Genomic DNA, 14063 nt, shown 5'->3' on the forward strand with positions numbered 1-14063 from the left:
GAACTTCCAGCTATTTGTTCCTCATAGCGAACCGTTCATTTGGTTCAGGTTTTCTGAACTAACGGAAAATACTCGGAAGGTTTCCAAGATGCAAAAATACCACAGAGCAAATTAAACCCCTTAAATGTCCTTCTCCTATTTTGCCGAGACAAAACGAAAAAAAAACGAAGGCTTTTGTTAAAGTATTTTTGCACTGATGAGACAAAAGTGGAACCTTTTTGAAGGCAAGTTTTTCCATTACACACCTGGCAAAAACCCATCACAGCGTCTAGGAAAAAGAGCCGTTATCCTTCATTTATTTAATGATTGGGTCTCTCTTTCCCATGTCTACCTTGGATTAATTAAAACACGGAATGTCGAAAAAAGGAAAAAAATCAGGAAATAACTACCAATTGAGTCATAATAGAAACTCAATATATGATTAACAACATTATTTTAGAGTTGTAGCTCGATACCTCTGTTTGAGGACTTGGACGACTTCTTGCCGTAGTTGATGGAGGCATGAAGAGGAAAGTTGATCCATCAGTTTGCAGCTGGAATCCATGAAACACACCAGCAGCTGCAGCTCAGAAAGTAAAAACGACAAAAAAAAATTAAGGTCTCATTTGTCCTAGTCAAAGTCTAAACTTAAATCTGATGGTTGGACCTGAAACAAGAGGTGAATGTGTGAACATCTTGAATTGCAGTGGAATTGAAGGGGGAACTACTGGGTGAAATTTAGTTTTTTGAGCTTTACATCATGTTATAATGTTATTCCCTCATCAGAAACGTGCATGGAGTGTTGTCTGGATTCTTTTTGCCTGAGAAATCCTTTAATTTCCATGGCAACCATTCAGCTGTGAAAAAAAAAAACGCCTCGTCTGAGGAGGAGCTTTACAGAGCAACCTTCCTCTGAAACTCCCTCCAATCAGCTCCTTAAGACTAGCCAGCAGCAATTAGCAAACACCTGGGGGAACTGAACATCACCTGAGGTTGTTGTAGGAGCTACAGCTCAGTGAAACGCTGGTAAAAACGTTGCAGACTTCCTGAAGGCTGAGTTTCAGAAAGAGCAGGAGCTTCTTAAAGAGACAGACACCCAATTTCAAGGTGTTCAATTAGAAAATCTAATTAATTTTAAAATATTTTATATTTATAGTATCTATATAACAACTCAAGTAACACAGTTACTTAATTGTTACATAAACACGTACTGTGTGCCTGAAAAACACAGAATACTGCCCCTTTAAAACAAGATTCCTCCAGGGACTTAAAAGTAGATTATCTGCTCTTGTTGCAAACTCATTTATGTGACAATCAGTTTATTCATTCGGTTTTCCTACATTCATCATTAAATCACAATCACATTCTCTGACAACATTTACTATAAACACTACCAATTCGCCCTACTTTAAAATTAAAACGTAAATGTAAGAATTTCAATTGCTTCAACAGTCATCATTTGCCCCCTACAAGTATATACAGCAGAAAGTAGACATACAAAGTTAATTGACCACTGATTTCAGTGTTAAACTGCAATGTTACTGAAGTTGGATTATTTAGTGATGAGTGATCTGAATACAAAGGACAACAGTAAAACGTGAATCCCCTTGTGGATCGGTTCGTCCGCCATTTAAGCCGTTTAAGCTAGCTGACAGAGTCGGTGTCATGTGGCTCCTCCGGGCCGTCTGGTCGTATCAAACCAAAGAATCCTTTTTTTTTTCTTAACGGCTTTCATTTCCCCTGTTGTTGCCTGTGATCTTATCACACTGGTAAACAGACAGAGCCTCTGATGGAGCGTGAGGATCTGACAAAGACTGCACTGTAAGCCTTATCTGTGTTGCTTTTGCTACGTTGACTCCAGCGCGCCGAAAGATAGACTGAAGCCTCTGGGGTCTCAATAAGGGCCGCCATGGTTTTTCTTGTTTGTTTTTTTATGTAGAAAATAGTATTTACAGTGCGGTGAGTGGATATTTGCTGTCTTCAAGATGTCCCTTGGATTTGCGTTTTCTTTTGTCACAATACAAATGTCTGACATTAAGCTAACAACGCTGCGAGAGCCATGATCAGGGAACCTTCGAAATTTATCTAAGACATTGTGCAAGAAGGCCAAACTATACTCGTGAGCTACCTTACTGTCGTGCAAATGCAACATATGGTAATATGAGGGTCACTTTTATAAGCTTACACTAAAAATGGATTCAACTTAACCTTCCTCAGGTAGCTTTCTTTCTCTCCCTCAGACTGTCGTCTCTATTTCACTTCACTGAAAGCGGCGCAGCGCACGGCAGCCAGCTTCTGCACCAGACAGGCAGGAGCTGCAGGTGTTGGGTTTCAAAATAGATTCAATTTGAACATTTCATGACATTTATATTCACTTCAAACTTTGATTTTGATTAGTGGAAGTGGGCAAATATAGGCTATATGCATCATCTGTTTTAATATCTAAAAATAAACTTCATTCTGAAGATGCGGCCGTTTTTCTTTTCTCCAAAAAAAAAACATTTTTTAGTTTCAAGAGTAGACTTTGTAAGCTGAAGCTTTTTCCTTGCCAAATTCTGAGATTAATCTCAAAATTTCTGAGTTTCTTGACAAAAAAAATGTTCTGTAGGTTTAGGGTTATGGTTAGTTATGAGTTATTTTGTTGAATTCAGTGATCAATTTGACATTAAATGGTCTTTTTGCATTCCTTTTTTTGTCATGTTTTGATGATCACGACTGAACTGCAAACATAAGAGGATGAGGCCTTTTCACGGTCACTCTGTGTCACGTCGCATGTTTTAGCTTCAGTGGCTGCAGTGTTGGAAATGATTAAAAAAAACCTCCGTCGAGTCTTCGCCTCCTCCTGGACGGACGTCTTTAACTTGGGCCGAAGCGTCCCGTTAAGAGTCGCTCCGTCGGTCGGCGCCAGCTGGCCGTGCGTCTTCATTTGGCGCCGGCCGCGGCGTTAAATCGTATTTGACGGCCGAGTCCTGGGAAGAGAGGAGGAGGGCGATCCAGCCAGATGTGAGGCTTTCCCTCGCGCCCCCGTGCGGACGCCGTCTCCTTTTATCTCGCTCCTCCAACGCAGACGGTTTACGCTGCCAGAAGAAACCGAGAGCATTCAGCCGAGGACGGGAGACGCTCTCGATTTCTTTGCCTTGTCTTTTATTTATTTATTTAAATACAAAAGGAGAAGCATATCAGTGAGGGACGCATAAACTCAAACGTTAAATCGGTTTTATGTTCTTGGGGACGATAAGGAAATGCTCACCATTTAATTTATGAATACTTTCTTTTCTGCTCTTGGAGAGGTTTTTCTTGCTTTCTTTTGTCTTCTTGTCAAGAAGCAGAAACATTTCATATTTGAAGTTAAATGGATAATGCATGTGACGATAACGTTGTGCAGGCGGACCTTTTGAGAAATCCCGCTCCCTCAACTCCTCTCACATCCGAGTCCGACGACAAGCGAAGAAGGCCGAGGTGATATTTTATCAACAAAGAGGCGGAGCCCACGAGAGTGGGAGCGCTTTGTTTCCCAGGCAACATCAACCCACGGCTAAGGTTATCTGGAAATCTGGAGCCATCAGGCGTTTCCCCCCCTTCTAGATAAACGGATTACTGAAAGCAGGATCTCAGATATCGACTGTTTGCTCTGCAGGATGGAGTTGGTCAGCAGCTCCCTGGGATGTCCTCTGTAATGTATCCACAGGGGAAACCAAACGAAACCAGAAGCGGCGAGCGGCCAACAGGGGAACATGAAATGAATCACAACAGCCACTCAGAAACCTCTGGGACGACTTGAACACTTGGAATCTGTGTTTTTAAAATGTTTGGAGTTGAAGCAGTCGGTTGATGAACTCTGAACACTGTTCAAAGTTTGTTTTTTTAATGCCTGAAACATCTGTAGGACTCTACAGATCTTTCAGTTTAAATAAGCGGTGTTCACTGTTGGCCTTAAAGGGCCAGCGTCCCGATGAGTTTCACAAAGAACAGGAGTTTCTTAAAGAGACAGAGACTCAATTTCAATGATGTTAAATCAGGGAGTCTAATTTCTTTTAAGTCATATTTGATATGTTCAGCATTTTTATAACAACTGAAGGTGAGATAGTTATCGATTGTGCTACAAAATGGCTCCATGTGCTTGGAAAACAATAATACTGCCATTTTAAATTAATTAGAGAGTCTGAAATTCACCAAAGTAATTCAGACATTTCCAAATACAGAACGTAACACGGATTTCAGTTCCAGACCGACTCAAGAAAATAACAGCATAAAAAAAACCTACGTTAACAGATCATATTATTCACAAAAATTCTACATAAATGGCCACATTTGATTTACATGTTTCCTCGTTTCAGCACACCTGAATTAAAAATAAAATATTCACTCACAACCGTTTGTGAACAAACTGTATGATACGTCAGATGACTTTAATTTGAGCAGAAGGTGCTTTTCAAAATACGCAGGGATGCTGAATATAAATGCATGCCACACTTTTCAGATTTTTTTAATTCAAAAAATGCTTGAAAAGATACCAGACTGCTTTGTGTGTGTGTGTGTGTGTGTGTGTGTGTGTGTGTGTGTGTGTGTGTTGTGTGTGTGTGTGTGGTGTGTGTGTGTGTGTGTGTGTGTGTGTGCTAGACTGTTACATAAGATCCCAGTGAAACACGCTGAAGTTTCTGGTTTTGAACACAATAAAATTGTGAAAAAGTTACTTAAAGCAGCATCAACTCTTTTTAAAAGGAGCCCATTTTTTTCCCTTAAAGAGTAATGGTGGATGTGCTGCACAGTCTGCTGTTTTAGGTTTGAATCAATAATCCTAATGAGTCTGCTCAGAAAGAGAGGGAGAGCTGCCCCGCTGATTTACACACACACACACACAAGTTTAGCTTCTCTTTAGTCACACATCAAACGATCCTTTCAAGGCGACGAGGGACAGAGACGTCCAGGATGTGTCCGCTGCCACCATCTGCCTGCCATCTCCAGCAAATCGTTGCATAACCAAGCTGTTTGCCGACCATAAAAATGACATTTTTCACATATTTTAGCGCAACATTTTGCTCATCGTGTCTCCGACGATAAGATAGAAATGAGTAATCGCTGGCGTTCTGACACAAATAGACACTATCCTTAAGAAGAAGAAAAAAACTGGTTGTTGAGCAAAAGTATTAAAATCTGACAAAGATAAAAAATTAAAAAAAATACGATTGTATACGACTGCGTGTTATTTCCCAGCTGAATGGACCTTCAGTCTCTAGTAATAACATCCTGTTACTGATATCCCATAATACCCCTGGATGATGTTCCTGTGTATACTTAGACCATTCTAAGTAAAAAATTAAAAAATTGTGAGGTAATGGTAATAACATGAGAACAAAGTAGTAATGTTATGGGAATAAAGTTATAATATTACCAGGATAAAGTTGTAAAAAATCCTCTTATATAAAGTTGAAGGCCCGTATTTTCTTACACTCAACAAAACGATTCAACACCATTTTTTTCAAGATCAAATTTCATTGAATTTAAACCACATCCTCTGGATATGTTTGTGAGACGAAATTGCTTTCTTGTGTTACCTTCTCAAAAAACCAAAAGACTAAATATCAGGAGCAGAATTTGGGATCTTGTCAAAAGTGGGTTATTCTTCAAAGTGTAAACGGGAGGAGAATGTCGAGATGTTTTGTTGTTTAGGGAAGAAACGGAGGAGAGTTTTCCACTTTTCGAACTCAGAACTTGATGCATTAGGTGACCAAACACACACACGCACACACACACTTGTTTGTACTCTTGGGTTTTGACTTGTTGCTGTTTCAATCGTAACATTAATAGAGCAAAGTGAGTTGAAAATTTAATTGGGATTGAAAGATGGAGGGAAAAGGCTTCTGTGAATAGATGAGTACTGATAGAAAAAACACAAGGCATACACTGCCTTCATACAGTATCCGTCACTCTGAGCGTGTGTGTGTGTGTGTGTGTGTTGCCGGAGGAACAGTTGATGGATTTGCGGCTTCACTGCTCACACAGATTGGTGCCTGCTGTGACGGCAGCCTTGAACTGAAATTACGTGCGCTCTCACACAAAGAGACCTACACATAATTGTGCGTGTGTGCGTGTGTTGTCAGGGTCCAGACTAGCAGGTCGCCTCCAGGAGGCCATTTAAGGCGACGCGGAGGGATGGATGAACACAAGGGCGGGCGAAACGCCACAGAGGGTAACGCAACCCAACAGGCTGGGAGTGCCGTGTTTATGTGTGCTAATAGAGCTTTTATTAGACCCTTTATCACTCGCTAAACATTTTGTGGATTAGCAGCGAGGGCTTTGCCGTCTTTGATCACCGGCTCTTTTTGAAATGCAATAAAAACACGACTGCCCGCTGAAAAAAAGAAGATCTTAAGTCCTTATTTTTCCCCTGCCAATGTCTATATCGAGGGTTATTTACATTTAGCGCTGAAGTCCTGGTAAAGTAATATTTAGTGAGTGAGAATTTACATCACATTGAGTCTTGCTTGTCCCTTTAAAATCACCTTTTGACAGCAACCTTTAAACAGACATAAAACACACTTCATATTCTCGTTAGAAATGCTGTGTTTCCATTGGATGTTAGCAGAAAATCATCCTAATTAACAGAAATAAAGTATTTCAAACATCCATTTGTGTGGAATGAATAGACATAATGTCTTTCACTCATTGATATCATTCCTGGCAGAAAAGGACTTTTTAGTAATTTTCTAATTTACTGAATGTGTCTGTCGATTAAGATAAAAGCAAAGATCAATCCAAGCAAAGCCAGTGGCTCATATGGAAATTATGCAAATAAAACTATAATAAACACAGTGAGGTTATACAGCATTTATGACAATTTCTGAACGTAATTGTAAGTTGAACATGTTTGTTTTTCTTGTAAGAAAATGTGTTGTTTTGCTGTTTTTTTATGTATGTAGCTTAAGACTCCAGAACAGAGAATTCATTCTCAAACACTGCTGATTGTGTTTAAAGCTTTAAATTAGAGTTTATTCCAGCCGAGCTTTTAAAGCTCCAGTATTTATGCTCTTTAAATCTCTATTTCTCTGGGCTCATTATAGTTAGTAAGGTGACGCCATGTTACTTCATTTATTGTAGTTTCTTTGTTTATTCTTGTACTCTGTCATTTGAGTATTTGAATCGGTTTCCCTTTGATCTGCGTCATCTCTTCCTCTCGGTTTGTCCTTTGAGACTCTTAGTTCTGTGTTAATTAGCCCCGCCCCCTCAGTTTCCTACTTCCTGTCGCACCTGTAGCACATCTTCTCTGATTAGCATAGCGCATCCGGGTTCTTTTTGTCAGTTTCATTGCTCTAACTCCATGACATGTAAGTTGTACTTTGTTATTCGGGTCAAGTGAACCCCAGTTAGTTCTTTGTGCCATCCCGGAGTAGTACTCCGCTTTAGTTAGTTTTTTTTTTCCTCTCTTTTTTTGCGGTTTCGGGAAATGAGGGCTGACGAGCCAACCCGAACTTCCGGTTCGGGTTGCTCGTCCTTGCCACTTGTCTTTCCCTCCTTCCGGCCCGCTGTCTTGACTGAAACGGTCAAATAGAGGGGAATGGCGTTTCTAAAACCTTTTAAACAAACTCTGCTCAGCAAGTCTGCTAATAAACCACAACAGGACATGACGTCATCACGGCCCTGTTTAGCGTTCTCCGGGACCTGGTTGTTGAAACCAGGGCTGTTTTCTCAAGCTTATTTGGACTTTTTTTTTTTTAATCCATGTGTTATTTCCATTTACGCACATTGAGTTTACATTCGCTGTATGAACTCAACTTGACTTTCCTCCTGAGTTGAAGGTTTACTCAACTGGCTGTAGTTGTAGAAGTAACTACAGGTTTATTTCAGATCGATTCAAACCATTATCCAACCTTCCAATACATCATGTTTAAGCCTAGTCCCATTCTTTATTTCCCGTCCCTCTGATCCAATTGGATCACTACACTACTCGCTTTTCTGGCTTTTAAAAATGTTTCATAAAGTCTGAACTGATGTTGAGATTCACAAAGCTGATGGGAGGGAAGGTGTGTGTGTGTGTGTGTGTGTGTGTGTGGGTGGGCGTGCGTGTGTGTGTGTGTGAGAGAGGGGGAAAAAATGCTTTCGTGCTGGTAAAATCTTCTTTTTATAGCAGACCAACAATAATATTTGTCTCTTGATGGTATAAAGAGATTATTCTGTCTTCTGTTGCCTTCCAGGACATTTTATGTTGCCAAGCACAAAATTACATTCTTTTCCTAGAAACGTATGAAGACGTTTGATTTGGCTTCTCTTAATGTTCCTGCTATCTCTCGCTCTCTGATGGATTTGTTTTGTTTTCACAGCCTGAGGATAAAATGGCTTTACAATATGGCGCAGTTAGTCATGTGGAGCTCCTTAAAAAATAATGCCTCCGCACTGTAAAGTTCGGATGTAAAGTGAATACCCCCGCAGGAAGGCTTCATCATAAAGTTGTCATGTTCGAATTTTGGATATTAGTGTTGCTGATACATGTGATGGAGCATATATCTCACAGATGTGACTTAAGAGCCTTTGGTATACAGACTGTAATTCACTGGCAGGATGAATAAAAAACGACAGCCGGGTTTTATTTTACAGCAGTAAAGAAAATGTGTTGGCTGCTATAGTGAGATCTTTATGTTTTAAACAGACTTTTTTTCAGTCTAATGGAAAAGGAGCTTTACTTTTTTACTTTGAATGGTTGAAATCAATAAACATGCACACACAAAAAAAGAACCTAAGCTGAACAACTTCCGGTTCGGGAATATTTGGATTTATTCTAGCCGTCAAGCACTTTTAAAACTTTCCTACGATTCATTTTAAGAGTCTGAAACTTTGTTCTAGAGCTTTTCTGACACCCACCTCATTACCAGCGACGGTGTCCATCAGTGTTCCTTGTCGCCGTCTTGTTACAACGGTTTAGGTTTGTTGGCGTTGTGACATTTTGTCGTCTTTTTTTTCCTCCTCCCTTTCCTGTTCTGTAGCGGTGCGTCGGGGAGCAGCAGCGAATCAGAGAGCAGCTCTGAGTCTGACACGGACGAGTCGGAAAGCAGCTCCAGTGACAGCGACTACAACCAGGCTTCCCGCACAAACACTCCAGAGGTAAAGTATGAAATAGGCTCACATTTACAGTGAGAGCCTAAAGGGACAGTATCATGTAAGACTGACTTTTTTTGAGATTTACATCAAGTTATAATGTTATCCCCTGTTCAAAAACATACATGTATTATATGATTGATTCTTTGATGCATGTTTGAGAAATCTTTTCATCTCCATGGCAACCACAAAGCAAAATGGCTAGGGGTCAGAGGGTACCCAGCACTGTGTCCATCAGTGTTCCTGCAGCTCTTTCTTGGAGCCGCAATTTCCAAGCATATGCAGCTCACCCACTCAGCTCCTGCAGACTAGCCAGCAGCAATTAGCAAACACCTGCTGGAACTGCTGAGCTCATCATACCAGCTTCTTCTCAGAACATCGCTGTAAAAACGTTGCTAAATGATTAATAGAGGAGCCATGTTGTGATGACTTTCTGAAGGAAGAGTTCCAGAAAGAGCAGGAGCTTCTTAAAGAGACACAGGCCCAATTTCAAGGCATTAAATCACAAAGTAATATTTTTTTAAGTGATACCTAGTATATGTAGCATATTTTTAGCTATGTCTTAGTGCAACCAGGGTAACAGTTACTTGGTTGTGCTATGAAATGGTACTATGTGCCTGGAAAACATGTGATACTGCTCCTTTAAAGTATGTCCCAGTCGCCATTATGTCTCAAATATTCAGTCAGATTTATGAAGAACGGGTCATAGTCCACTTCTGTCTGACTTTTGGTTCTCTCTTGTGTTTGCATTTTAATTATTTTAGCGTTATCAGTGTCTCTCCATATTAGTTAATTCCATGATACTGAATGTTTAGGTATCCTGCTTTGTGCATTTGACTTTAGCCTCTGAAGTCATCTAACTTAGATTAGTTAGATCTTCATTGTTTCCATTCAGTTTCTCTTGTGCCCATTATTCATCATCTCAGTTCTCTGCCCAGATTGTCCCCAGCTGCTCCACTTTCTGTTGATTGCACCTGTTTTCCATGTTACTCATCAGATCTCCACAGTATTTAAGCTCCTTGGTTTCTCTCTCAGTGTTTGATTCTACTGTTGCTCTGTGGTTCTCATGTTGATGCTCCTCATGTCTTTTCTGCCATTTTTATATCCCAAAGTCTCTTCCATTTGAGTCCTTATCAAAAAAAAGGCAGTCATAACAGTGCAAGTGTTTACAGAGTGTATTATTATAATATTATTGTGTATGATTTGCACAGGAAATTTTGAGAAATGAAAAGGTAAATTAATAAAACTACACGGGACGCTTACCGTTGGCAAAAAAGCAGCTGATTTCTCTGCAACTTGTTCACGAGCATTTATTAAAATTTATAGATTCAAGTCTGTATTAAATGTGTACTTTGTGTGGATTAGAAAAAGTCTAAAACTAAAACTTGCTCTCAATGTTTATTAGTTTGCAACAAGAAAATTGTATTTATAACCATTACATTCTCAAATAAGTGTATAAAATCCAAAATAGTCTGAATGATGAAGATTATTTTATGCAAACATCCAACATGAACTATTTGTGTTGGCATAGTTGGAGTAAATATAAAATGTTTAAGTACAGTTGAATTGAGCAAAGAAAACATTTTCTAACTTTTTTTTCTCTTTAGTAATTAAAAAAACAAAAAAAATGTTCTAACAGATTATTGTTGGGTGGGGTTGTCAGGATTTTTTTTTAAAATCAACAGCGAAGTATTTGCTGTTGTACAAATTTGACAATGTTATTACTACAGCACAGCTATCTGCAACAGGAAGTTAGAAAAAGGAGCAGCTGAATACCCCCATAAGCTAATGATTCAAAAATAAGACAGAACTTATGTTTCATCTTCTTTGTTTGCAGGCTGTTGTTGTTTTTCATTGTCTCTACTGCTACTCATATGCTATTTATTGTATTTATTGTAACTGCTATCAAGGAGAAACTAATAGAAAATAATAAGTTGTAGATGAATACATGAGCTGCTGTGCAGAATCAGGTGGAAAAGTTGCGTTCCTGGATTGCCTTTTTCAACAACTTCATGAGGCAGAACTATTGCCCTCCTCCCAAGTAAGAATACAAGTCAAGTGTCCAAAATTTAGTTTACATCTTAAAGAGTAAGTTGGACTTTAGATTTTTATTCTCCCTGATCACTGGCTGTTTGCTTCGCTCCGACCCGAACGGTCGCAAAGCTGCCTCGTCCCGCAGCGAAAGCCATAAAGATCCCAACTGCAGAGGAGCGAGTCGTGCCATTAGTTATCACATTATTTTAATGGCTCGACGCTGCCTGCTTTTATAGGCTTATGCGGTCTAACACACTGGGAGAAACGCAGAAACACGGGGGGAGAAAACGACGGCAGCGCCGCAGCTTCCACATATGCAATAAAGAGCTTCCAGCACAGCATGATACAATAACCACAAGAAACGCAATACTTTTACATTCCTCTGTAAAGATTCTTCATCCGGAGACGGTTTCATTATTTTTAGAGGCGCGCCGAGTTTCTCACTTGTTTATGACCGAAGGAAATTTAGTTATGATTCCGCTCTGATAAAGTGCAGGAGCTGCGGAGAGCGCCTGCTGAAATATTAATGAAGTTGTGGTTTTTTGTTTTGCTTTTTTTTGTGCTCTTTGCAGCCAGAGCCCCCTTCGACTAACAAGTGGCAACTGGACAGCTGGCTGAACAAAGTCCAGGCTCAGACCAAACCGCTGGTCCCTGCACAGCAGGAGCATCATGGCTCAGGTTAGTGGAGAGCAAAACACATCTTGGTTTGATTTTAAAAAACAAAACTAATCCTGGGTAAATCTGTTAAGGCTCCATCAGCCAGGATCCGCAGACATTTTCTCCCGGGAACGAAGCACCAGGAGTGGGAACCACTGCCAAGACCAAGCCCTGTGGGTCCAGCAGCACACCTGTTCCCACTGCTCCCGCAGCGGAGCACAAAGACAGCAGGAGCGCCTTCTGGTTCGTGTGTTTTCTTTTAAAGGGAATCCCAGCCGGCCGCTCAGCAAAGTGTCAGTAGAGGTGAACTGTTGTTTCTGCTCCGCTCAGCCCGGGCAGGGAGAAGGCCAAAACCAAACTGGGCCAGAAGGCCTCAGGGGAGGGTCAGAGGTCAAAGATGAGGCTGTCGCCAGGCCTGTTGTCGGGGCAGGAGGTCCCGGCGCCGAGGAGGAACACAACCGGGAAGAAGCAGCCGCGCCGGGCCGAGAGGTCCAGCAGCATGGAGGAGAACCAGAACCAGGCGTGGAGTCGGACCAACCAGCACAGGTAACGGAGGAGAGGACGAAGCCAACTGCTTATGCCTCTCAGAACCAGCAGGAGTCTAGACAAAAACACGAGTCATATGGGGAATTATCACTGCTGGAGGCTAAAAAAGTTCAACACAATCCAACCAGGCAACTAACACAAAGTCAAATAAAGACTGTTCAGGTTGACAGGAGTTTTTAATTCCCAAAGAGAGGAAGAACGAACAGATGATGATCATCATCAACAGGAGGGTTCCTGGAATATTTTGATGAGTATGAGGATTATTGTTCTGTTATTGGTCAATAGATCAAAACATAAATTGCCACATAAATAAGAGGACAAAGACATGTGGCTGGATATTTAACCCCGGCTTCACCGCAGAAACACAAAATCCTACCAGGTGTTTTTGGTCTGGTGCAAATGTCTTAGTAAAATGTGATTTTTCTTTTGTCATGATACAGATCTTAAATTTCATTCATAATGGTCTTCTAAAAACATCTTAAATTTGAGTTGGTAAAACCTGTAGAAAAACCCTGTTAGCCGTTTCCTTTCATGTGAAACAGAAAGTTTAGTCAAAATGGTTGAAACTTGGACACAAATGTGTGTATCAACAAGACCATAATCCCAAACACACACATTCTCTCAAGCTGGTTTTGAAATGGATAAATCAGGCTAACATTAACCTTCAGGAATGGCTGTGGCCTTTTCCTGTTTATGGGTTGTAGTAAAAACCGAGATTCAACCGTAACCAGTTTTACCATTTCTGACTAGAAAAGGGTCAAATATTCACCCAGAGCTGGAAGCTATGGCTACTTGGAGATTTTAGTCAGTGTAGATCCACGGAGGGTTTTGGGAAACACACACTTCTTGCTTTTTGAAACTCTGAAGTTGTATGTTGTATAACCATCGCAAAGCAGTTCAAATGCATTATAAAGAACTCAATAATCCAAGGAAATGATTGCAGATGTTGAGTGTGTGCAAAGCATAATATAGTGGATTAGTATTTAGTCTGAGTTTTTTAGGATTGTGATTTCCCACAGTGGATTTAGTGGAACCAACATTGAACTCGTTGCTCAGCTTGACTTCAGGCCAATTAACAGAACAAAACCACTTTCCTGTTTCCCATTTCTCTCTCCCTTACTCACTTATTCCTCTCCTTTCTTGCATCCTAAACTTCCAGACTAGTTCAGTTAAACACATGCTGTTTTCAATTATTTCACCCCGTTGCATTTATTTATCTAGTTTTCCATTTCGAACACCCATTCGCCCCCCGGAGTTAATCCAGGCAAACATTTTGCTCAGCTGTTTGTCAGCGATCAGTAACCGGGGTCGCCGCGCCTTGCTGCCGGCTTGATCTGAACTCTGAGCGCTGCGCTTCCTGTTGTTTGTGTCTCCTCTAACTAGCCCTGCGGCGAGAGAGAAGGACCTGTTGCCCCCGCCTCCCCTGGAGCACCAGAACCCCCCCAGGCTGCGGGGGAAGCCTCTCAGTGGGAAGTCAGCCCCCAGGAAAGAGCCTCGCAGCGCCACCAGTTCAGCCACTCCACCAGCAGCGCTGCAGCAGACCCCCGCGCCTCTTCCTGCTGTCACTGTGAACCAGGTCAGCGTCGGCTCATCACTCAAAACGCCTCACCGCCTCTTTCCAACATCTGGAAAACTCAGCACCGGGTCCGGCATGTGTAGCAGATTGTTCATGCATTCTGACAGAAAGGCTTTGGTTTCCAGCATGAAGATGGCATTTTCAAATGAGAATCATAGATCATAGCTTTAGCTACTTAGCT

At 41.1% G+C, this 14063-nt stretch overlaps 1 protein-coding gene across 1 annotated transcript in view; it reads left to right on the forward strand.

Moving 5' to 3' along the window:
* aff2 (AF4/FMR2 family, member 2) overlaps positions 1-14063 on the forward strand; it is a 161829-nt gene that overhangs the window by 123835 nt on the left and 23931 nt on the right. The window contains exons 11-15 of the mRNA XM_055034084.1: positions 8958-9075; positions 11676-11781; positions 11853-12003; positions 12091-12306; positions 13690-13882. Coding sequence (XP_054890059.1) covers positions 8958-9075; positions 11676-11781; positions 11853-12003; positions 12091-12306; positions 13690-13882 — 784 coding nt within the window. The remainder of the gene's footprint in view (positions 1-8957; positions 9076-11675; positions 11782-11852; positions 12004-12090; positions 12307-13689; positions 13883-14063) is intronic.

Source organism: Poeciliopsis prolifica, unplaced genomic scaffold (assembly GCF_027474105.1).
Source record: "Poeciliopsis prolifica strain line A6 unplaced genomic scaffold, Auburn_PproV2 SCAFFOLD009, whole genome shotgun sequence".
NCBI lineage: Eukaryota > Metazoa > Chordata > Actinopteri > Cyprinodontiformes > Poeciliidae > Poeciliopsis > Poeciliopsis prolifica.